The sequence below is a fragment of the Taudactylus pleione genome, unplaced genomic scaffold, assembly GCF_031769625.1.
Source record: "Taudactylus pleione unplaced genomic scaffold, aTauple2 ptg000086l, whole genome shotgun sequence".
In the NCBI taxonomy this organism is placed as follows: Eukaryota; Metazoa; Chordata; class Amphibia; order Anura; family Myobatrachidae; genus Taudactylus; species Taudactylus pleione.
The window spans coordinates 5,142,121-5,167,805 of record NW_028284488.1 but is presented as its reverse complement, the minus strand read 5'-3'; the positions used below and the strand labels follow the sequence as shown (position 1 = coordinate 5,167,805).

The window sequence follows — 25,685 nt, the reverse complement described above, 5'->3', positions numbered from 1 at the left end:
GTGGTGGATCACATACAGTATATTGGTATCCTCTTCAACATGCCTGGTAGTGAAAGTGATATGCCAAATTTGGCTTCCGCTCGGCTGTTATGTAAAAAGTATACAGCGGAATTAGGGGTGGGAAACATGGTCCTTGAGGGATTATGTTTTAGGTGTTATGCTCCTCCAGGTCCCTCTGCGGTCTCTGCCACGCTGCAGGAGCCCTCTTGGGCGTGCTTCGCGCAAGCACTTATGGCCATTGCGGGACGTTTAGCTGCCCCTCCTGTGTTTTTCCCCGCTAGGGTTCACACAGCAGCAGCTTATGCCCTCTCAGAGCCTGCTTCAGCGGACTGCACCCATACAGGTATTAGCCCCTCCGTGGGTTAATACGATTCCCACCGTGCTGCAAAGTGTGGCTGAGGAGCGGCAGGAGGAGGCATCCCATAGTAGACCGGCTAAAAGATTTTTGCTGTCGTCTCAGTCTACTCTGTATGATGACAATGCTGTCTACACGCGAGGTAGAGATCAAATCAAAAATATATATTCCAGGTCTGATACAAGCTGTCCTGCTCGAAGTCCAAGCATGCATATTTCAAGGACATAAAGGCAACCGTGGCTATATATATCTCCGCCGGCGGAGTCTCCCATTTCCTGCAATGAGCTTCAGGAAAAGGATAATTTGACGCCAACCGCTTCCGTGGATGGAACCTCTTACTGGGTAATTGCTGGACCGCCTCCATATGATCCGTTAATTGATCAGACAGGAGAAATACATTCGAAGTTACCTTGGCTTTTTTAAAATTAGGAAACTTCGACCTAGGAGCCGGCACATCATCCTCAACATGTAGGATAGCCCGCACCGCCCTAACTAAGGCTGGAACATTAATGGAGGACTTAGCTTCCACCTCCTGCCCCATGGCATCAGAGTCAGAGTCCTCATGGATTTCTCCAACATGTGAGGACACTTCCGAGTCCGACAACTGCGCAGCTAGTGAACTCACAACAGGACGTTTGGGCGCCCTTGGTGGCACATCACTTTGCAACATCGACTGAAACGCCGAAGGATGAGGCCGCCAGACTCTGTACAGAGCTGGAGAGAACATCCACCCAAGGTGGAGGAGCCGTCGGAGCAAAACTCTGCAAAGGCACCACAGACTGTCGCGTCACTGGAGTAGACTGCACATACACAGGCAGTCCCGAATAAGGACCCACAGTCTGGGCCCCGGGGGGAGACTGCACCCTGGTGGTCTAGCGGACACGCGGGGTATTCCTCTATAGAGGGGGAGCCCACCGCCGCTGTTAGCGCCTCCGGTCTGTCCCCAGAGACCGGAGGCTTCTGCCTGCATAAGAAAGTATCCGCGGGCCGCCGCACGCGGCGACCCGCGGCTTACCTGATCCCCGTCGCTTCCGGCAGCAGTCAAGGGAGTCCCCAGAGCCCGGCTAGTACAGACTCTGGGGTCCCGCAGCGATTCCCAGATCTGTACTGGCGTCGCGGCGGCGCTGTGGACGTCCTAAAGGACAGTCTGATGCTGCCGCTCTAATAGTGTAAAAAAAGAAGCAAAAAAAATAAAAACATGTTCTCTTTAAAATAAAGCTTAGGAGCTGCTCCTGCAGCCCCACTGCGACAGGGTGACCCGACTCCGGCCGGGCACCAACTAAAACAGAGGTGCCTGTGGCTCGGGGGCGGGGTATAGAGGAGGACGGACCCAAGTGCATCCTGGGAGCAGTGAAAGCTTTAACTGCGTGGTGCCCGTGGATCCAGATCCAGCTATACCCCAAGTCAACCCTGTGGACCCTATGGACTTCGTAGAATCAGAGATAACAAAGGTAAGTTCTTACCATACCTCTTGTCTGATCAACTGGTAGAACACCTGGAGGTGGCTTGTAAAACACCTGGAAAACGTTACCAGCCGCAGAAGCGTCTGGCCTATGCTTACCCTTTTGCCGAGGATTATTTGACTAAATGGGATACTTCACCGGCGGTTGATTCCCATGTAACGTGATTGGTTAAAACCGCGACCCTCCCTCTGCCTTCCATGTCATCCCTGAAGGATACTACAGATAGGAAGGTGGAGGTTTGCCTGAAATACATCAATTCCCTTTTAGGTGCCGCGTGCAGACCAGCCATGGCTATCTGCTGGGTGGCTCGGGCTATGGAATAGTGGGAAAACACCCTGGAAGGGTCCTTGTCTTCGTATACGACCAGGGAGCAGTTGAATCTGGTGGGTAACCTACGAGATTCGGCTACCTATATTAACGAGGCTGGTTTGGATGTCAGCTTGTTGAATGCTAGGATTTCCATTGCGGCTTGCCGCTCTCAGTGGCTTCGTTCTTGGAGGGCAAATGTGGACTCCAAAAAGGGCCTAGAGTGTTTACCTTATAATGGTAAAGTCCTATTTGGACCTGATCTGGACAAAATTTGTGGATACATTGGCAGCGGCTAAGTCTGCTTGTCTGCCTTCTGCTCCTGCGGGATCTCGGACTTCATCCTTTCGGACCTATCAGGCCCCAGGTAAGGTTAGAACTCTGTCCTTTCCTAGGCAGTCAACCACCAAAACATCTACCAAGCCCAAGAGACAGGCTTGGAGTGCGAGACGTCCGGCTGCGAAGCCTGACGACAGCCCTCAGGCTGACTGGGCAGGCCTCCCCCTGGCGGATCCCAGGGTGGGAGGCTGCCGCCTTCAGTTCACCCGATACTGGTGTGAAACTACCACAGACACCTGGGTGAGAGAAGTGGTCTCTCAGGGGTATGCCCTCTGCTTCCGCAGAAGGCCTCCCCATCAGTTCTTCTGCACAGGCCTCCTATCCGACAAGGCTTTGGCTATTCAGGAGGTTGTACAGTCCTCGCTTCAGGCAGGAGTTATTGTACTGGCCCTGTTACCCCAGAGGGGAACGGGTTATTATTCCAGTCTTTTTCTGTGTCACAGTGCGCCGGACACCTGCTACTACTTACCGGGTCCGGCAGCACTGGAATCTCCGGTGGCAGGCAGCGGGCAGGAGTCCCCCGGAGCCTGCTGCCGTGACGTCCACTCTGGGTCCCCCTCGCGCTGTCTGTAAGTGCAGGTAGCCGCGGTTCTCCTAGGCGCGTATGCGCCAACCTGCAAAGGAATATAAAGTGACAGGCGTGCCAAATGTGAAGTCACGTTTGGCGCGAAGTTTGAACTTCCTCTATAAGAGGGTGCCAGAGTATAGGCTCATTTACCATACTCCAGCGTTCCTGTGATATTTCATTACCTGTTCCTGACCTTTGCTTCATTTGTGACTCTGATTTCGCCTGACCCCTGGTACTGCATCTGATATCTGGTTTCGACTTCGGCTATTCCCTGTGACCTGTTTACGCCTACTTCCTGGTACCGTCTAGTCTGCTTGGTTCTGACCCGGCCTGTCGACTAAGCTATACATCTTCTCCACTTCATCCAGAGTTTACCAGCACCTGTATAGGGGAACCTATCCTGAAGGCCGCGACCTGTGTGTCCGACGCAGCCAAGTCCATACCTTCTTGCGAGGGTTCCTGGTGAATACCGCCGGCACATTAGACTCCGCTCCTCAGACATGGGTCTAGCCAATTCCCTAAATACGGGCCGCATCCATAATCTGTGAGAGACTTGTGACATTCTGGTTTGAAAACCGAACGAGTCCCACCGACCGATCAATCTCAAGTCCCTGATCAAATTCCTCAGGGTGCCTTGATTCAGGATGGAAACCCTACGCTCGATCATACTGGCTATGGTACCTGGGGATTTTGTGGTGTCGCTGGATATTCAGGATGCCTACCTGCATATCCCGATTGCTTCGGCTCACTAGCATTTTCTCAGGTTTGCTGTGTCACAACAACATTTCCAGTTTCGGGCTATTCCATTTGGCCTCTCTACTGCACCTTGGGTACAAAACTTGTGGCGGTTATGGTAGCCCATCTGCGGCTGCAGGGGGTCCGCCTGTTACCATACTTGGACAACCTCTTGCTGTTAGCAGAGTCTCCAGAAGTACTTAACCACCGCCTGCAGCTGACGATATCTGTGCTGGAGATGCACGGGTGGTTGATCAATTGGAAGAAGTCCTCCCTGATCCCTTCTCAAAGGATGCTCCATCTGGGCGCTCTGTTGGATTCAGCAAAGGATTTTTCTGACAGCAGACAATATCTCCACTTTGCAGATGCGGGTACGCAGATGCCTCCACAGTTGCCGAGTGTCAATACACTTGGCAGTGCAGTTACTGGGATCCATGGTGTCGGTGTTCGATGTGGAATATGCCCAGTTTAATTCCCGGCCTCTGCAGAAATGAATCCTCTCCAGATTGGACGGATTACCCCATCGGATAAGGTCACAAACGATGGTGCTCTCTCCGGATGTGCGTCTATCTCTGACTTTGTGGCTCCAGTCTGTCCACCTCACCAGGGGGCGCCCCTTCTGGATTCCGGACTGGGTCCTTCTGACGACTGACGCCAGTCTCCGAGGCTGGGGCGCAGTGACGGGTCCACACTCTTTTCAGGGATGGTGGACAGTAGAGGAGTCTGCTCTGCCAATCAACATATTGGAACTTCGAGCAGTTTTCCGGGCCCTGCAACAAGCCAGACTCATACTTCATGGTGTCACGCATCCTGACATGGGTGGAAGGCCATCTACTAGCCATATTGTCGGTGTTCATTCCAGGAGTTCTAAATTGGAAAGCGGACTTCCTCAGCCGTCACAACGTGCGTCCTGGGGAATGGTCTTTTCCCCAAGAAGTGTTTTAGCTCTTAGTAGACAGGTGGGGCCTTCCAGACGTGGACCTCATGGCCTCTCGACAGAATCACAAACTGCCTCTGTATGGGTCCAGGACAAGGGACACCAAGGCTCTCTTGGTAGACGCTCTGTCAGTTAAGTGGAACTTCCAGTTTGCATATCTCTTCCCTCCAACCTCCCTTCTTCCTCGAGTACTTTGGAAGTTCAAACAAGAAGGAGGCAATGTCCTCCTGCTGGCTCCAGCGTGGTCCAGACGTCACTGGTACTCAGATCTTCAGAGTCTCTCCATCAACACTCCGTTTTTCTTCTGGCTATTGTATCTGCCAGGAGAGTGTCAGATTTGGGGGCTCTCTTGTCGTTCCGCTATTTCTGGTTTTTCACCAGGACAGGGCGGTGCTTCGGACTCGCCCTGGTTTTTTTCCTAAGGTGGTCTCTAGTTTCCACATTAATGAGGAAATTATTGTGCCGGCCTTTAATTCCCCTGACCTCTCAGCAGGTGAGGTCTTTTGGATGTGGTGCGTGCCCTCAGGATTTATGCGGACCATACCAGTTTCCTTCGGAAGTCAGACTCCTTGTTTGTCCTTTATGGTTTCCACAAGAAGGGTTGGCCAGCCGATAAACAAACTTTGGCTAGATGGCTTCGCATGACGATCTCTGAGGCTTACACTCATGAGGGCCTTCCAGTACCACCCTCTGTTACTGCTCATTCTACTCGGTCTGTGGGGCCTTCGAGGGCAGCTCGCCGTGGCGCCATGGCTGTTCAGCTTTGGAAGGCGGCCACGTGGTCTTCTGTCCACACTTTTTTGAAGTATTATGCTTTTTATACCTTTGCCTCTCAGCATGCTTCCTTCGGGCGGCGGATTCTTCTCTGAGCAGTAGCGTCCCCACCCTTGAAGATGCTGCTTTGGGACATCCCCAAGGTCTCCCTGTGGAGCCTATGGACCCTGAAGTAGAAAATGAGAGAGATGGTAAAAACTTACCTTTGTTATCTCTCGTTCTATGAAGTCCACAGGGCACCCACCCTGACACTCCTGTGCTTCAGATGGGCTTTGCTCTGGTCACTGGTTTTCCGTCTCCTTCTGTGTGAGAATGTGATTTCTTGTGTGTTCCAGACTTTCTTCTCTCTCTTATCCTCCTCCGGCCTTTGGCTTGCTACGTAACTGAGGTGCCTTTGGCCCGGGAGCGGGGTATAGAGGGAGACCCAAGTGCATCCTGGGAGAAAAATTTACTGTGCAAGGTGCCCGGATGACTCTGCATCACCTATACCCCAAGGTCTCCCTGTGGACCCTATGGACTTCGTAGAAAGAGAGATAACAAAGGTAAGTTCTTACCATATCTCTAATTTTTTTGCCATCAGTGGTGACCCTGCCGGCATTCTTAAAATGGTAAAAAAGAGAAAGTTTGGATGTTACTGGATTGACTAAGATTCTTAGTACAGATATTTTCAGAATATCAGTGGGTCAGTCATGGTGCCTTTCTTCAAGTAGAGATCTGCTAAACCGGGGATCGTTTTATCATGAGGGTTAATAACAATTTTATATAGAGCTTTTCTTCAAAAGGGCTCAATGCACTTTACAGAGATCATGAACTTGGTACAGCGGTTTATATTTGAAGAAAATACAGACAGCCATGAACATAATACTGAGTTCAGGCAGCCATTTTGGGTCATAAATGTCAAGGATTATTCAAACTACAACACAAAGGTTTGAGGTGAGGTGGCAATCTTTAGCACAGGCAATGCCTGGAAGAGAACATAATGGAGAGGTACAGAATTCTTACAAAAGAGATACGTGCACTGTTTATCTTACCCTAGAATTTACCTGTTGAGGCAGCCACAAGGAGGACCTCTCCAGCTTGTGGGTTGACCATGATGTAATTGTGTGACTATCTGGATGACTACCTTTCCACAATCTGCTCAAACAAGTTCAAGTTGTCAGACCACGCTCATGGGTACAGAGCACACTACATAGGATACAATGTATGAGATAAGCAATACATCGATTTATTGACGCAGTCAATTAATTGAAAACGACTAATACTATACACACAGCATGAATAGCTCCACGTGGTGTTCAACCTGGCCAGGAAAGTACCACAGAAGGCAGCCATCTGGTACACACTACATAGGTTAAATATAATCAAGCGTATTGAAAAATACCAATCCACCCGTAAGAAAACAGGGTTCCTGTCAAGTGAGATCATGGCAGAAAACAATAGTCATGCTCAGCTTTTCTGTACAGTGGAGATTCTTTGCAAACCAGCATGCCTGCAGCCTGTTGAATCACAGTCAAGATACAATGAGTTTGTAAATTTCTTTATACATAAAGTATCCTCCATCTGGTCTGGAATCCCCACCGTGCCAACAAAGGAGTGCCAAGTTTCCAAGCCTGCCAATGTAAACCAGCTTTGACCCAATGGATATAAAATACATTACTGAAATGACCTGAATGTTGCATCCCATCATCTGTGATCTGGAACCTGCCTTAACCAAGATTCTAATAGGGTGTTTGGACATAATTGGCCCTGCATTTGCAAAAATAGTACAATGTTCTTTGCAGACAGGAATTTTTCATGAACCACTAATAGGATTTTTAAGACGCTCTAAAACTAATTTAGATCCCGACTGCATGACCAACTACAGACCGGTAACAAATCTTCGTTTTCTAGGAAAAGTTCATGTGAAAGTAGTTGCAACTGAACTGAAAACCCGTTTGTCAATCTATGATATTTATGACCCATTTCATTCAGGAAAAGACGCGGCACTGAAACAGTGCTTAATGGGTATGGTTCAATGGTTCTACAATTTTCTAGATAGACAGTAATTAGGTAGACAAGGGAAGATAGATAGACAGGTATGAAGGTCGACACACAAAAGGTCGACTGGTAACAAGGTTGACAGGTACTAAAGGTTGACAGGGTCAGAAGGTTGACAGGTATGAAGGTCAACACACTAAAGGTCGACTGGTAACAAGGTCGACACACTAAAGGTCGTCAGGCAGTAGGTCGACACTCACATATAGTGAAATGGTCGACACTTTTTTTTTTTTGTTAGGGTTAGACACTTACTCTGACAGGTCGACAGGCAGTAGCTCGACACTTATATAGTCAAATGGTCAACATTTTTTTTTTTGTTAGGGTTAGGCACTTACCCCGACGGTTAGGGTTAGGCACTTTGGGTTAGGCACCAAGAGGAGGGTTAGGAATAAACATTAGGGCAAAAAAAACAAAAACGTGTCGACCAGTTTCATGTCGACTACATGTGTCGACCTGTGCCAACCATTCGTGCGGCGACTGAGTCGACATATGTTGACCATTTGAGCGGTGTCAATGTGTCGGCCATTCACATGTCGGCCATTCAAATGTTGACCGAGTCGACCATTTACATGTCGACATAAGGACCATGTCGACCTACCTGTCAACCTTGTTACCAGTCGATCTTTAGTGTGTCGACCTATTGACTGTCGACCTATTGCCTGTCGACCTTCTGTCCTTGTCGACCTTCTGTCCTTGTCGACCTTCAGTCCCTGTCGACCTTCAGTCCATGTCTATTGCCTGTCTTTCTTCCATTGTCTACCTAAACACTGTCTATCTAGACACTGTAGACCTAAATACCGGATACCGTGCTTAATGATCTTCTGATGGGAAGTGACAGAGATGAATGTACAGTCTTAATGCTGGATGTCCCTGCAGCATTTGATACCGTGGACCATGTGATTTTCTCTGAGCAGCTAAAAATTTACTGTAGACTGGATGGCACTGTCCTTAGCTGGTGCAAGTCACTTCTCACAGCCATGTCACAGGGTTTCTTCTGGAGTGTACTCATCATCACCATTGGCACTGCCATGTGCTGTTCCACAAGGTTCTATACTACCTATGCTTTTTGCAGTATACATGCTGCAGCTGGGTGAAATAATCAGGCATCATGGCCTGGTCTACCACTGCTATCGGTGTTCTCGCCAGACTTTTTTTCCAGCCGGGTGGCATCAAAAAGTAGCTGGGTGGGGGCCTTCGTAATTATGCGCGCCGGGAAAATGGGTATCTCCCTTACCAATCCTGCCCGACAGATCTCGGGCTGCTCCCCCACTGGCTCTCGGTCAAAAGTGCCTATTATGCAGTGCGCCCTGTAGTTTTCCCCTTTATGCATTGCCCCCTGTAGTTTAGTTTTGCCCTTATGTAGTGCCCCATGCTTAAGTAGTGCCCCCAGACTGTCCCCTTATGCAGTACTCCCATGCTTAAATAGTGTCCCTTATACAGTGCCCCCAGTAGCAGCCCCCTATATACAGTGCCCCCAGTAGCAGCCCCCTATATACAGTGCCCCCAGTAGCAGCCCCCTTTATACAGTGCCCCCAGTAGCAGCCCCCTTTATACAGTGCCCCCAGTAGCAGCCCCCTTTATACAGTGCCCCCAGTAGCAGCCCCCTTTATACAGTGCCCCCAGTAGCAGCCCCCTTTATACAGTGCCCCCAGTAGCCGCCCCCTTTATACAGTGCCCCCTTTATAAAGTGCCTTTTTTATACAGTGCCCCCAGTAGCAGCCCCCTTTTATACAGAGCCCCCAGTAGCAGCCCCCTTTTATACAGTAACTCATACTCACAAAAGAAAAAAAAAATAGACAACTTACCTGATCCCCACTCCAGCCGACGACCGCCACTGTCCGCTGCTCCCAGGCCGCTCTGCACTATGGGAGACACGTCATGACGTCTCTCCCATCAACCGCTGCGGGGGGAGCTGGAATGGGAGCTCATGAGTGAGCTTCAGCTGGCTCCCTCCGTGGCCGCAGCAGCCAATCAGAGTCTGTATGACTCTCATTGGCTGGCTGCACTGCTATGACAAACACACAGCTGCCACTGGCGGCTGTGTTTGTTTCTGTGTAGGGCAGACCGCTACTCACTTGTGGGACCCTGGTGACACTAGCGGCGGGTGCGAGCTTCGGTGCAATGAATTGGCTGCTCCGCCGCTAGTTCTGCCCCTATGCTCAGTGCAGCTTTACTGCTGGGCGGTGGGGGATTTTTACCAGGCGTACCGCCCGACAAAGCGTGGGTAGTACACTGGCTATGCAGATGATGCACTACTGTACCTGTTCTTTGCTCCGAGTACTGAGAACCTAATACAAACACTACATGGCTGTCTAGTGGAGCTCCAGGAGTGGATGAGTGCCAGTTGACTGCGACTGCATCCTGATTAAACAGAGGTCCTTATGATAGGAGATCACCATCCACTAACAAGGCTGCAGCTTAGCTGGCCAACAGGTCTTATGCTTGTGGATTCAGAATTACAAAACACAGAACATGTGTGGAATCTTGGTCTTGTCCTGGATTGTGGCTTGACACTTAAACATCAGTTATTAGCCACAATGAAATCCTCATTCTTTCGTCTGCGGATCATAGAACATAGAATCAAGCACTTAATTCTCTCAGAAGATCTGCCTAAAGTCATAGATGCATTTGTATTACCACAATTATACTACTGCAATGGCCTCTACCTGGGTCTTCCAGCAAAAAAATTGCACTGCTTGCAGCTGGTACAAAATGCAGCTTCCTGTCTGTTCACTAAAAACGGTAAGAGAAGAAAGAGAACCGGGCGCTAAAGAATGAGCGTGTCCAACCAGAAAAGAGTTAATAAAAAAGAGATAATGCTTCTGCAGCTTACCAAAAGACAGGGGAGCTATATCCCCCAGAAAAGTGTACAAAAGATAACTGAATGAAGCGCTGAATCAAATTACATAACAATATTTAATACTTATTCAAAAAATATACAAGAGTGATAATAAATATGATAGAAAATAGCATACACCAGAACAAGCTAGAAAGCTATAAAATAGACAGTCTAAAAAAAACAAAAAAAACCTTTTCAATGAATCTGCGTGTACACAGATTGGGTATATACAACACACTTAATTACCACTGTCCGTAAATAATCGCAATGTGTCGCAATATAGCTGGATGGTCATGTTCATATGAAAACAGTCCAGTTGTTGTTAGTAACAACCAATATAAACGTAGGTCTCCGATTGTTGTTTTTGTTGTTAATTGTAACAGTAATAAAATGTTTAGTATACAGACATCAAATGGTCATCATCTTGGTTTGCAAGTTCCTGTGTTGGATTTAGCAGCAAAGCATGGCAGGTTTTGTAATGCTCAAACATCCACAGCAAGCATTGATTGGTAATTAAAATGTCAATGTAATTAGCAGCAAAGTATGGCAGGTCAGGCAGAAAAAACAGTGTAAACCGCTTATATCTCTTTGTAAGTTACTAAACGTTGTGGTAATGTAACTCTCCTGATTTGCTGGTAATCAGAAGTCCAGTATACAACCCCCTTTGGAAGGTACCAATAACGCCTTTGTATAGACAGTCTCCGGCGTCCCGGTCAGCCTAAGGGAATGGACCTTCAGCGGTTTAGAATCCCTCAATGTCCGTCTAGTGAGGACTGAGTGTACACTAACTCACAGTACTGCTGCCACGCTCCAAACGTCTTCCAACAGGGCCAGTGTCTGGAAAAAGCTAGCACTCTGTGCTGCGGTGTAAATACCCGGCATCTCCCGTCTCTCAGCTCAGACTGCACTTCCTGGTGTAGCGGTCACTGTACAACTAATTAGTACTTTTAATTTGTTTCCTTTCTAAAACTAGTCATACATTACTAATTTGAGGTCAAGAAAAACTAAAAATTATTTCAGAATGTTTTTTTTACTAGCTCTATATTTTGAGCTACACTACTTGCACTATACTGTATGTACATTAGTAATATAGTCATATTGAAAAGCTATTTTAAAATCTGATATTTTCTTGATTGAATTAAAACTTATTTATTTTCTATCAATCACAAAACGAAACAAACATACAGCATACGAAGTACTATCTAATATTGTGGCCTATTCATGGGGGTGCTTTCTCTTTGCTTGTCGCTTGTACTCCTCTTCTGGGGCATCTCTTGTCACTGTCCAACAGTAGCGATTCACCTACCCTGATATCTTTGTTCCATTGCTGAAATGTCTTGGTGGAATCGCTCACTATGCTTGTCACTCAGTGCACCACAGTTATCTTGTGTGGGTAATCCTGTGAATCGTATATATTTGAATAGGGGAGGGGACAAATCATTTAATTGGGTCATTAGGCCCCGTCCCTCTGCGCGGAACGCAGATTGCTGGTAAGATTCTCTCTATTCTGCCCACTTCACTAGGAATACCCCTACATCGTCATAAATGGGCTATATCTGGGAACTCAGAGCTAACTGAGAGTTTTAAATGTCATATTCATTCTTTGCATGCTGAAATCAATTAGAAGTAACTATATTCACATCGGAAACCTTTTCATTGTTGTGTAGTGTAATCAGCCCCATTCCAGTCATACAACACCCATTGTCTATCCCCTTCACTGGCTGCCTGTAAGATGGCGCTTTCTCTTTGCTTGTCGCTTGTACTCCTCTTCTGGGGCATTTCTTGTCACTGTACAACAGTAGTCAGCAAGCATAGAAACATTTCACCTACCCTGGTATTTGTTCCATTTCTGAAATGTCTTGGTGAAATCGCTCACAATGCTTGTCATTCACTGCACCGCAGTTGTCAGGGAAGAAGTCCAGGTGAGAGTCAAGTGGATTTTGAGTGACATGTTGCAGCCTAATTGATACTTTCTACTTTAGGGTCCATAGGGGGTCCACAGGGTTGACCTTGGGGTATAGGTTGGGAACCAAATCTGGGCACCACGCAGTTAAAGCTTTTAGCTCCCAGGATGCACTGGGTCCACTCTCCCTATAACCCCAAGCCAGAGGCACCTCAGTTTAAGTTGGTGCCCGGCCGGAGTCGGGTCACCGTTAGCGCAGGGGGAGCTGATTAGCAGCCCCTAAGCTTAAAATTTAATGTTTTATGAGTTTAAAGTTTTTTTCTTCACTTTTGGACGCTTCAGAGCGGCAGCGTCGGACTGTCCATGGGACGTCCCAGCTGCCGCTCCGTCACCCCGCCGGCGCTGAGACGCCAGTACAGATCTAGGGATCTCAGCGGGACCCCAGAGTCTGTACTAGCAGAACTCTGCGGGCGCCCAAGACTGCTGCCGGATCCACGGGGAGCAGGTAATGTCGCTGATCACCGCTTGCGGTGATCCACGCATTGAAATGCAGTCCTGTGCCTACGGTCTCTGGGGACAAACCAGAGGCGCCGGCAGTGGCGGCGGCTCCCCATACCCCGTGTGTCCACTAGACCACCAGGGACTTAAAGATCGGCGCTGGGAGCCGGCATCCCGGGGGTTAATAGCCGGCCAGGGGAGCAAGCCTTCCCTGTTACAGCGGCTCCTCCCCTCAGCTCAGCGCGCCTTTCAGTGTCTATAGTCTGCCGTCGCTGAGCTGCTTCCTCCGCGGGCCACGCTCCTTCTGAGGTCTCCAGGCGGCCATTTTCTTCCTGTGGTGCAACGCAGATCTCCGGAGATGGCAGTGAGCCCAGTCCCCCTGCGTACCTCACCATTAGGTCAGTGTACACAGCACTGTAGCCTTCCCAGACACTGAATCTGGGCGGTTGAATGCAGTGACATTTTGCAGTATATTATATGTCATGCTTCCGTGTATGATAGATATATATATATATCTGCATTGTATGTGACTTATGCTAGTGCTGACTATCTGTACTTTATTCTCTCACCTGTCAGTATATATCTATCCCTTTTCTTTATCTGCCCTAATACACCTGTACTTAGGGTGATTCTGAGACCTCACATATATATACTTGTTAATATTTGTGAGGTTTGTCACATACTGTTGCGTGCTGCACGTTGCCATATTTTAGGTGGAACTGTGTGTTGCATACGTTGAAAATGGGTCCCTGCAGCTAATTTTTAGAATCATTCAGGACCAGTATAGCGCTGCTTGATATTTCCGCCAAGAGGGTTGGTCAGATATGTCTGACCAGGAGATATGGGTGCAGTATAACGCTCTTTTTGCTATCCTGCAAGTCATGTGCTGCAGGTGTTAGTGCGGAGGATTTGACTCATAAAGGGTTATGTATGCGGCAACATCTGGTGCCGGGCCCCTTACACGACCCCCTTGGGCGGTTTGTTTCTCGGGATCCTCTCAATTGCGGATCGCCGGGCGGGCCCCATTGCTGTAACTTACTTGGGGTTACTTCACCATACTGCCCTTTTCATCTCAGGGTATCTCGCAGTTTCTTGCACTTTACCCCTTTGACACAGACCATCACTCCTTGCGGGGGTTTTCACAGTACATGAATTCCCCCTGGTGCCACCACAGTCTGTCATTGCCCTTGCAGGGATTACCACATCAGCCACTCTGGGTGGTTGTCGTTTTCTACAAAACGCAAAATGGCGTGGCATACGCCCTGTGGTTACTTCCCAGTTGGCTCTGCCGTGACCTGGATGCTGTTTGGGCTCTTCCCCTCTTACATGGGGGGGGGGGAGCCTTTTTCAAGTATTATTATCATCCCTGCTTTAGGGTTGGTAGCAGGTCCTTTCTGGTTAGAAAGACTGTCGACCTGCACCTGTATCATACACCCTCAGTCTAACGTGCCTTCGGGTTCCCTGTTTCTGACTAGCTGGTGGATCGCATGGCGGGACTATTGCTGTTGCCAGATACGAGGTATCACAACAGCGATTGGGCATCCTATCCCAAATTCCCTCAGGGTCATCATGAGCCCCTCCTGGGGTGGATTAGCAGGTTACTCGTCTGATTGCAGACGTTACTACGCTTCCCATTCCTGCGTGGTCAGATTCTACGTATACTTAGGTGGTAACTCTGCCTGACATTAGTATACTCGTTTTTAGGGTCTGTTACCTGTCCTACCATGGCTATGCCTTGGTTGGTTAAAACTATTGCATACTGATGCATTTGTAACGTTTTTTTCCCCTCCAACACGTCTGGGGTTCAAATGTATTTAGTCGCTCACATAATATATGCAGTTGTCCTATGAGGAAATACCTACATGGGATACCAGTCTCCTAACTTTCAGAGTTCCGGCTGCGATGGTACTGTATCTGCCGTAATACCCTATGGCTCCACTCTGGGGATACAGAGGTGCAGATACCCTCTATGGGAAAGATCTTGTTTGGTCCTGACCTTGACAAGATTGTAGTAACATTGGCAGTATTACTAATGACAAGTTTACCGCCTTCAGCTATTCCCACTACAAGGCCTCAGACTAAATCTGTTAAATCTTTTGGCCCTCAGGGTTAGCCTAAAGGCCTGTTTCTTCCTAGGCTGTTGGCCTCTACAAGGGCCGCCATATCCAGTACCGAGCAGACCTGGACTTCCAGCCGACCCTGCTGCTGAACCTAAGGATAAATCTTCAGCCTGACGGGACAGGTCTACAACTGGGGGATTCCAGAGTGTGATACTGACCTTCTCAGTTCGGCCAGGGCTGGTGTCAAGTCACCACAGCTGCGTGGGTAGGAGTGGTAGTCTCTCACCGGTACCTCCCTCTCATAGCTCAGGCGGCCTCTTTCCATGTGGTAGCACCCGGGCCCTTCTTCAGACCCGAACGGGGCCTTACAAATCCAGAAAACTATACAGTCTCTGCGGTAAGCAAAGCTATTTAGGCCATCCCCACTATCTCAACGAGGGACTGGTTGTTCTGCTTTCTTTCTGGTGCAGTGGCTGAATGGTCCTCTTTGGCCTATTCTCTGTCTCAATTTCCTGAACCAGTTCTTAAGGGTACCTGGGCTCAGGAGGAAACCCTTATGCTCCATCATCCGATGTTTGGAACCTGGGGACTTTATGGTATCACTGGATATGCAGGACACGTGCCTACGGGTACATATATAGACCTCTCATCAGCATGGGCTCAGGTTTGCTGTGCCACAGCAACACTTGCAATTTTCGGGCTCTGCCTTTTGGGACTGTCCTCAGCCCCACAGGGGTTTACCAGCTTTATGAATTTTCTGACAGTTCACCTGTTCAGTATATCCGACTGCTCCAGTATCTGGACAGCCTACTGCCCTTAGCAGGATCACCAAGGTACTTTACAGCCAGGTCTGGATAACCGTGGCTTCTTCACAGCGCAGATGTTTATTCAACGGGAGAAAAAGTCCTCCCGGCATCCCATCTTCATCTGGGAGCCCTGCTGGATTCTCAGACTCTGAGAATTCTTCGGGCGCAAGACAAGATCTCTACTCTTCAACTAGGAGTGCGCGAATGTCGACGTATTTCATTACACTCTGTGATGCGCGGTCAAATATCCAGAGTGTTTACCTTTGGAAGGGTGGAATATGCTCGGTTCCATTCCAGGCCTTGCCATAATTGACTCCTCTCCAGAAGGAACGAGTTTTTTCCATCGGCTCACTGTTCAAACGATGATGCTCTCTTCGAAGGCGAGCAGGTCTCTGTCCGGGTGGCTATGGCCTTCTCGTCCAGTGTATTCTTTGCTACGGACAGTATCTGGCCGCATTCGGTTCGGGGCAGTTGGAAGTCTGTCGACTCCGCCCTGCCAATTAACTTGTTGGAACTTTAAGCTGTCTTGGGCCTTCACTCTGGCTTAACACATATTGCACGGTAAACCTGAAAAGGTTTGGTCCGACAGTGCCACAACAGTGGCTTCCATCTGGGCAACACTGGTCGTTGAGTGCCAGTGACAGGAATGTCACACATTCTGACATAGTCCGAGGGTCTCCTCCCGGCCATCTCTGCAGTGTTCATTCCAGGAGCTCTCCATTGGGAAGCTGGCTTCCTCAGCCGTCACGGCGTGCATCCTGGGGATTAGTCTCTTCTCCAAGAGAGGTTTCACCTCCTGGTGAGCAGAGGGGGCCTCCCTGAGGTGATCCTCAAAGCCTTCTGACTCTATCTCACTCTACCGGTGTTACAGTCCAGAACTAGGGGTACTGAAACAACAGTCAGTGACTCTTTGTAAGTGAAGTGGTCCATCCACTTTGTGTACCTGTTCTACGGTCTCTCTTCTTCCTCGAGGTCTTCGGAAGTTTCGTTCAAGACGGAGGGGCTTTCCTTTTGGTGGCTCCAGATCGTCCTGGACATCACTGGTACTTAGATTTTCGGAGTCTTCCCATCGATGCTCCGTTCCTACTGCTTCACTATTCGGACCTGTTGTCTCAGGGTCCTTGTTTTTTCCCTGGACCTGGATCATTTGTCTTTGACTAAGTCCCTATTATGGTCCTAAGGCTTCCCTGGCTCTGTCATCATTGAGATGTTTAGAGCGCATAGGCCAGCTTTTGCTGGGATCTACCACGGACTGTGGCATACATAATTCTTATGGTATCGTACTGATCACTACGATCCTCCGGTGTTTAGGCTTTCCAGAGGTTCTGGCATTCCTTCCGGCATACTTGAGTCTCGCTTTCTGCCTGGCCTTTCTGAGAGTGCGGATCTCTGCTCTGTCAGTGGGGTTCGGCTGTGGATTTGCTCCACTCTCTGGTATCCGATCCATCCTTCAGGGTGTTTTCTGGATTATGCCTCCCTTTGGCTCCCCTAGGGGCTCCTTGGGATTTGGTAGTGGTTCTTCGTGCCCTCCGGGGACCTTCATTTGAACCACTACCTTTTGATAGCCATTTCAGGGTCTGTAGCTTAGTCTCCCTCTCTCCCACTCTCCCTCCCTCTGTTTGCATCTGTCAGGAGAGTATCTGAATTGGGTGCGTTCTCATGTGGCTCCCTCTTCTGGTTAGTCCACCAGGTCAGAGTTGTGAGTTGCACTTACCCTGTGTCTTTTCCCAAAGTGGTTTTTAAGTTCCATATTATTCTGGAATTTATGGTACTGACATTTCAGTCTCCAGTCCGCTCGGCTGGTGTGGCCTCACGGACTGTGGGGACTGGTCTCTCCGGAGTTATGTCATCCATTCTAGTTCCTTAAGGGAATCAGACTCCTTATTTGTGGTCTTTTGGTTTTCACAGGAAAGAATGGCGGGGCAACAGTCTGACATTGGCTAGATGACTTTGTATAACTATCTCAGGGGCCTACACATAGGATAGGCCTTTCTGTTTCTGTTGCTGCTTATTCTACTCGAGCTGTGGATGGCTCGGCTGTTCTGCCTTGCAAAGTGGCCACGTGGATTTCTGTCTACACCTTTTTAAGGCTCTATGCATTGGTTTCCTTTTGCCTCTCAGGATGTTTCCTTTGGGCGATGAATTCTCCTCTCAGAACAGGAGCGTCCCCACCCTTATAAGGACTGCTTTGGGACATCCCCAAGGTCAACCCTGTGGACCCCCTATGGACCCTGAAGTAGAAAACAAGAGATATGGTAAGAACTTACCTCTGTTATCTCTGTTTCTACGAAGTCTATAGGGTCAACAGGGCGCCCGCCCTGACGCACCTGGCTTCATATGGGCTGTGTTTCTGGTCACCGGTTTCCCGTCTCCTTCTCTGTGAGTATGGTTATTGTGTGTTCCAGTCTTCACTCTTTCTTTCCTCCTTTGGCTACTTACAAACTGACGTGCCTTTGGCTTGGGGGTGGGGTTATAGGGAGAGTGGTGCCCGGATTTGGTTCCCAACCTATACCCCAAGGTGAACCCTGTGGACCCTATGGACTTCGTAGAAACAGAGATAACAAAGGAAAGTTCTTACCATATCTCTTGTTTTTCTAGAAGGTTGTTTTCATTAACCTAGAAACCTCTGTCGAAGTTTTACATTTTTAAGAAGTTGACGAGTTTGGTCTTGGTACGGCAGATCAGATGACATATCATCCACATTGGGCAGTGTGTACAGGCTATGTCGTTGACTATGCATGATCCCGCACGTTGTCAGCGACATCGTCTGTTGGACCGGCGATATTGTCAGCAAGGCCATGCTGACGAATGCAGCATGGCCCCCACTGTCACTACCAACATCGGCTAGTGTGTTTGCACTTGCCGATGCCTGGTCCCGCCGTTAGCGATATTGTGCTGGGCACTCATCGTTTTAGTGTGTACCCTGCATTAGTGTAGTAATCCCTTTCACATCACCTCTTCTGTTTCTCTACAAAATATAATTCTGCTTCCAGATACAAAACTACAGCCCCACACTGGGATCACCACAATATCCTAGTGCCACCGGACCTGTGGAAAGCAGTGGCTTAAGATCTCGGTACCGTTCTTCACCTTCTGCCTACAGCTCCCCTACAGGCATGGATGATTACATGACAGATCTCAAATTACTGGACACATTCTTGCGTTGTGAAGAAGAAAAACAGCAACGTGCTCAGCTAGGTAGGAGGCTTAAATCAAGTGTGCTATCCCTCTTTTGTATGAATGCATTTACCAAGGATTTTGCAAATTATGGGAAGTTTTTAGTCCCTTTCTTGCAAGATCCTCATTGCTTTGCTTTGTGTGTTAACTTGTTAATAAGATTAGGAGGTGTTTTCTAATGTTGCAATGTTACCATGCTGCTTCTTCATCGGGTCAGATAGAATGCAGATAAAATCTGCTGAAGCATGTAGAATATTTTTTTTACTTTCATTACGCCACCATATTGCACAGACCTGAACAGGGGTTATTGCTTGAATAATGCCCTATTGGAGATTATAGTACAATTTTTAATACCAGACCTATGCGTGCACACACAATTTAAGGTTGCATTTTTATTTGAAGTTCGTTAACCTACAGTATTTTTGGACCTGGGGAAAACGACGGCACCCCAAGGAGACAGACTCAAGCAGGTGAAGAGCATATAAAGCTACACAAATACATAGCCATAGCATGCTGAATCAGCAATGCTGACTTCTGTGCCACTGTGATGATCAATTATTATTATTATTTATTTTTTTGTAAAAAAAAATGTCCACGCATGCTCGTATAGTTTGATTCATTTAATCATCATCTTATGGAGCGTACACACGGTCAGATTTGTCAGATTTGTCAGATGAACGATTGAACGATTAAACGATTTGAACGATTTTACCAAAGTTTTGAACGATTGAACGATTTTTGACTGCATTAAAATGAATGGAATCGTCCAAGTCTGACTGCAAACACATCAGATATCAGAAATCGTTATCTGACAAACGGGAACGCGCATCGTTGATCTTCCATCGTTCAGGCATGTCAGATATGAACGATTTTCCTTCAGATATGAACGACTGAACGATTTTTAAATCGTTATCGTTCATATCTGAAGGAAAAATCTGATCGTGTGTATGCACCATTAGATGTATTTTGACCATGTTTATCTTCAATTAAAGTCTATAGAAATGCTGTAGTTAACATAGACAGACTGACTGGGTCTCTGGTAGCTGGGAGTGCCTGTGAATTAGTGTGGGAGTCTAATGATTCTATTGCATTTGTCATATATTCAGGGAGTCCAGAATCCAGTTCCTCGTCAAACAGCCCGACCTTCTGGAATTATAGCCGATCCATGGGGGATTATGCACACACTTTGAGGAAGTATCAGTACCAATTGGCATGCCGGTCTCAAGCTCCCTCTGCACATAAGGATGAAGCTGATCTTGGCTCCAAGCAAGCAGCAGAAGAGGTACAGTAGGACAGGCTATTCACTATTACATTTCTCATTCATCCTATCTGGGGGATACTGCTATACCTTGGCGTGTAGAGGGTGCTGTTCAGGAGTAGGCACATCGTTGAAACAAAACTTGTAGGCCTATTGCCACCTCTTCTAACATCCCTCTATGCTTTTCTCTGTAAGGACCTTTCAGACCTACAGTATGTTTATAGGAGCATAAAGTGAATGAGTTCTGGGTCCATTATAGTGCCCACAAGAAAAATTGGGGTCTAAACAGGCCATTGCTAAGTGTATTCCTATGGTAATTTGCCAAGCATGCATTTGAGCAGAATAACTGGTTCTCGAAAATGTGGCAGCACATTATACAGTATCGGTGAGAACATCCAGGGTGGCACGATATGGGGCTTTGTGCAGTGGCGTAACTAGGATATTTGGAGCCCAGGGCAAATGTAAAAATGGAGAGCCACCCCCCTATGTGCGCGCGCCTTAGGCGTGCACGGCAAAAAAAATGGGCGTGGCCGCTTAAAAATGGGACGTGTCAACATGACACACCCCTTTATCGTCGCTCTGAACATTCCTTTCCATATGCACCTTAACCCCAGTAGTGTCCCTTATACAGTACCCCCAGTATGCAGTGTCCCAGTTGTGGCCCCTCTTATGCAACCCCATAGTAGTGCCCCTTATACAGTACCTCCAATAGTGGTCCCCCTTATGCAGCCCCCAAATAGTTCCCCTTATACAGTACCCCCCATGAAGTGCCCCCACTAGTGGTCCCCCTTATGCAGTGCTCCTTTATATAGTGCCCCCAGCAGTAGTCGTGATGTGCCTGCATTTTTTATGATTTTATATACATGTGTATTGATTCTATGTAAATTTTACTGTGGCAATCATGGTCATGTAATATTTTACTAAGTATTAAATATTTCATTTTTTGTTTGTTTTTAACGTAATCTTGATTGGAGCGCTGTTATCTTATTAGGGCTATTAGTATACATCTATATTGATTTCCTATGTTAATGTATCTTTTTCTGGGATACATACTGATTTCCCCAATTCTTTCAGTACTTTTCGCCTGTTCCGCATTCGCATATTTCCGTCTTCGCCTCTTTTGTAATTGAATTAGGTGAAAACCGGGGACCCGTATGGAATGATTTCGCCTCTGAAACAGGCGAATGAGGCAAAGTTGGACAGGTGAAAATTTTCTGACTTTTCGCCTCTAATTGAATACCCTTCTAGATGCCAGGATAAGCTTTGCACACAGTATGGATCTTTGTATTGCATGAGTTCACTGAAGTGGACATATGATTTTACCTCAACTATGCAAGAATAAATTGAGAATTTGTTCAAAACCTCTACCATATACCGTAAACATTACTTTCCTTGAATTTATTTTCACCTGCTCTGCTATCTTTGAGTAAAGATTATTTTACAGATATCCCTGAGGTGCTCAGTGCTGGTGAACCTTATTATTTTTACCTTATTATTTTTGTAGGAATTAGTAGGTGGCATACCTTCTAAGTTGGTAGAAGTCCAAAGAAGAGGGCACCATGCACTAGTGATGTAAAAAGATTTTATATAGGAGATAATGAACTGTAGCAGCCTCTATGCATGAAGTTCATTTGGGGGAAACTGAATGCACACCCTTTATGCCCTTGGTTTTTTTTTTTATTTGTCTCAAGGTTCTTCAGTTTACTTTTTGGTAGGACTCTTGAACCTTTTTGTTGTGAGAACTTTTTTTTTCTTTAATCATCTCTTGTTATGCCCCCCCCAGGTTCTCTATTTGGAGACTTTTTTTTTTTTTTTTTTTTTTACTTTTTAAGTCCAAGACAGTCTTTGGAGCATACAAAGGAAATAGTTTTCCAGTTTGGAAGGAAATTTGGAATGCCAAAGCTTCTGAACAGCACCTCTGTCCCAGTGTTGGCAGTGTCACCCAATGATCTCAAATAACAAGATTTTGCAGAGGGATAAAAATCACATTTCTGAACTACCATGCTTATTCTACTCACTTTATTTGACATTAGACTGCTTTCATAATAAAAACATTCAGTGGCTGTTTTCTCTAACTGGATAAAATGGGTGCTTTTTACAGTGCATCTCAACCATTAGTAAATCTTATATTTAGTGTTCTTTTGCTAAATACTGACTTTAAAAAAAAAAAAAAAAAAAAAATTCCAAGAGAATATTTTATATGCCTAATTTAAATTGTTTTGCTGTGTGTGTACTTTTACAAATGTCTACTTTCCCTAGGTTTACGGTGTACAATACCTTTTAAGGTTTTGACTTTTATGATCCTGGTACCCTGCAGTAAATTTTCCTCCTTTCTAATAGTATTTTGATTTTTTTGGAGAAATCAGATGATCTTTACCGGCAAGCCTTAGAGCTGCTGTGTTGGATTTCCTCTTTCTACTATGCTGGGAAACACTGGACCATTTGGTCCATGGGAGTTGGCACTTAACTAAAATTGTAACTTTAAGATGCCGAAACTCCTCCCCTCTGCAACCCCCAGCCGCCAGTGCGAATTAAGTGCCCGGCGGTGGAGTGGGCAGCTCTGCAGCCCTTCTATTAATAGGTTTTCTTTGCAGTTATTTTTTATTCTAGTTTAGTTCCATGCTGCAGCGGTCAGTGGGAGTGTGGCAGCTGCAGGGAGCCCGGGTTGGGATTGCAGTTACGGGCAGGCGGACCCGCTGGTCGCTTCCTCAGACGCTCCGATCTCAGTAGAGACCTCCTGAACTGGGAGTACAGCGTACTTTTGCCCTTTTAGAGGCTGCGGCTGGCTTTTCACCAGGGATTGCGCGTGCACAGGCTTGCCGTGTTCCCTCGCCATACAAGTGTATCCCCACACAGCAGGGGGGGGCTCTGCACATGCAATTGAGAGTTGCTGCTTCCTGCAGAGGGGGTGTGGCCTGCAACTGCTAAGCTCCTCCTCCTGCTCGGTCTGTGCTGGTGCGGTGCTACAAGCTGTGTAGGATGCTGACAGCCGCACAAGTGAGACACAGACTCCTCTGCACTGTGGCTTCAGCATCGCTGTCTGCAGTACACCTACTGGTTCTCTAAGCTCCTCTGTGACGGTCAGGGGTAGTCTGTTAGATGACTGTAGCATATTACTGCCCGCTTTTATTTACCAGAGCTCTTTTAGCAGTTATTTGGTCACTGTTGTACATATTAAAGTCACTAGCTGCTGCATGGTGGACAAGGCCATTAAGGCTAAGGGCATCACTATGGTGTTGTTATTTACATATGCACAATGTAATACTAAATTGCCCTGTGGATGAGTGGACTCTCGGGCGCTATGTACCGACTGTCCGGAGGGGTCGAGTAATGCTTGGGGGGCACTGCGCCTGACGCGGCAGAGCTAGCATGGGCTAGTGCTCTTGGCCAGTCAGTGTCCGACTTAGTGCAGCTCTTTGCGCTTCAGTGGGAGGAACAGGCTAGGGCCACGGCTGGGCCAATTTCCTCAGCTTCGGAATTGATACTCTGGCGGCTCAGCCGGTGCCTGACCCGCCCTGGCTTAGGACTATGGAGTGTGCGGTTCCCATTTTAAAAAGGTTTCCTCGTATTTGGAAAGCTCCTGGAGGATCCTTGTCTGCGTGCGAGCTGCAAGCATCTTCCCTCTCCCCAAGGTCCTTTCGTTGTCTCTGATTCAGAGGGGGATGAAGTAGAGATTCCAGATGACTCAGGATTTGGATGCTTCCCCAGGTCAAGGGTAGAGGATCTCCATTACTGAAGTTCGCCAGTCCCTTGACTGCTTGGACTTGGATACCCAGGCGGAAGCATTTTTGCTGACCTTTATCCCCTTCTGGTGGACCATGTGGCCAAATGGGAACAGTCTTCCAAGGTGGAGGTGGCGCGATTGGCTAAGCACACTGTGCTTTCAGTTCAAGGCTCTGAGTCCTTTGAAGATCCACTGGGCAAGAAGCTTGAGGGCTGTCTCAAATTTCTTTTCATTTGCTCTGGGGCCGTTATCTGTCCTTTTACTGGCCTTTGCGTTGGTGGCTCGAGCCATTGAGACTTGTGCTAATGCGTGAGACTTCAGGGTGATGCTTCCAAGGAATCCTTGCTGGACTTGGCGGAGCAGCTTTGTGGTGCAGCGGAATATGCCTGTGAAGCCATGCAAGACTGCTCAGGTGGCATCCTGGGTCTCTGCTTTGGCTGTTGGAGGTGCTTCCACTTTGTGGAGGTGTTCTTTTTGGGCCTGGGTTGGATGCTATCTTGTTCCCAAGCAGCAGCGGCCTCTGTTTTGTATGTTTTTCTTTTCCTTTCGGTGGCAATATGCCAGAGGAAGGTTTTTCCCCAGCCGTGGATCTGCGCTAAGGGGCCAGTTTTTCGGGGCCAAGGCTCTTGAAAAGCCTAGTGCCTGTCACAGAACTTCCCCACCCACTCCAGTCGGGGGTAGGTGGACGCCTGCTTCAGTTCAGGGAACGGTGGGTGGAGTCGACAGCAGACTTCTGGGGGTGGGGCATCGTTTCCAGAGGTTATGTAATCGGCTTCAGTGGTCCCCTGCCACAAAGCTTTTTCACAATAGCTCTTCTCCAGCATATGAAGAAGACCAGGCTATCTGTTCTCTGCTTTCAGAAGGTGTTGTAGTTCCAGTTCCGGCATTAGAACGGAAATGGGGATTCTACTTCAACCTCTTCCTTGTTCGGAAGCCAAACTGCTCCTACCACCCAATTTAAAATCTTTGGGCCTTGGACACCAGACTTTGGAGAGATTCCAATCGAAAACAATCCACCCAATCGGTAATTCACGGCATGGAGGCCAACTAATTTTTGTCATCATTCGATGTCAAGGATGCATACTTTAATTTTCCTATTTGGGTAGGTCATCGCACTTTGCTTTGGTTCATGGTGGGCTTGGCTCATTATCCGTTCCAGCGCCCCTCCATTTGGTTTGGCCACAGCCAGTGCATTTTAACGATCATGGCAGTCATGGCGAGTCTGCTGAGGTCATTCCCTATTTGGACTATGTCCACGTGAAGGCCATTTGGGCGTCCCGGTTGCAGCCAAACCTTGACCGCACTATGCTGCTTCTGCAGTGTCACGGCTGGATCCTGAACTTCGAGAAGTCTCACCTGATGCCTTGTCAGCGCCTGCTGTTCCTGGAGCTGGTCTTTGACACCACCCTGCAGCGGGTGTTCCTCCTGGAGTCCAAAGCCTTGAGCCTCGAGGCTTTGGTCATAAGGGTGCTCTCAGTACTCCGTCTGCCACTATTGCTGTGCATGAAGTTGTTTGGTAAGATGGTCTAAACTTTCGAGACCATTCAGTGTGCCCAGTTCCAGTCGCGGGAATTCTAGTGGGAAATTGTCGAGTTGGTCGTAGTGCACGGACAACCTCTCCTCTCAGCTTCTAGTTCTCTCCGCCAACACGCGTCACTCTCTTCAATGGTGGCTGGTTTCCGATCATCTGCTCCAAGCAGCACCAAGAGTGCAGGAGCAATTCTGGATGCCTCCCGCATTCTGTCTTGGATGGAAACCTTTGTTTTTCCGGCGATCATAGCGGAGTTCATGCCAGTGTGGGCAATTGGGAGGCGGACTTCCTCAGCAGAACCACCTTTCTCACGGGAGAGTGGTCTCTCCATTTAGAGGTCTTCCAACAGTTGGTTTGGAAGTGGGTTCTTCCGGA

The 25,685-nt window shown here is 47.9% G+C and overlaps 1 protein-coding gene across 3 annotated transcripts in view; it reads left to right on the top strand.

Moving 5' to 3' along the window:
• Nucleotides 1-25,685, top strand: part of TMEM209 (transmembrane protein 209) — a 98,137-nt gene that overhangs the window by 15,654 nt on the left and 56,798 nt on the right. For all 3 annotated transcript variants that reach the window (XM_088468683.1, XM_088468684.1, XM_088468685.1), the window contains exons 6-7: nt 18,614-18,818; nt 19,904-20,079. In XM_088468683.1, coding sequence (XP_088324809.1) covers nt 18,614-18,818; nt 19,904-20,079 — 381 coding nt within the window. The remainder of the gene's footprint in view (nt 1-18,613; nt 18,819-19,903; nt 20,080-25,685) is intronic.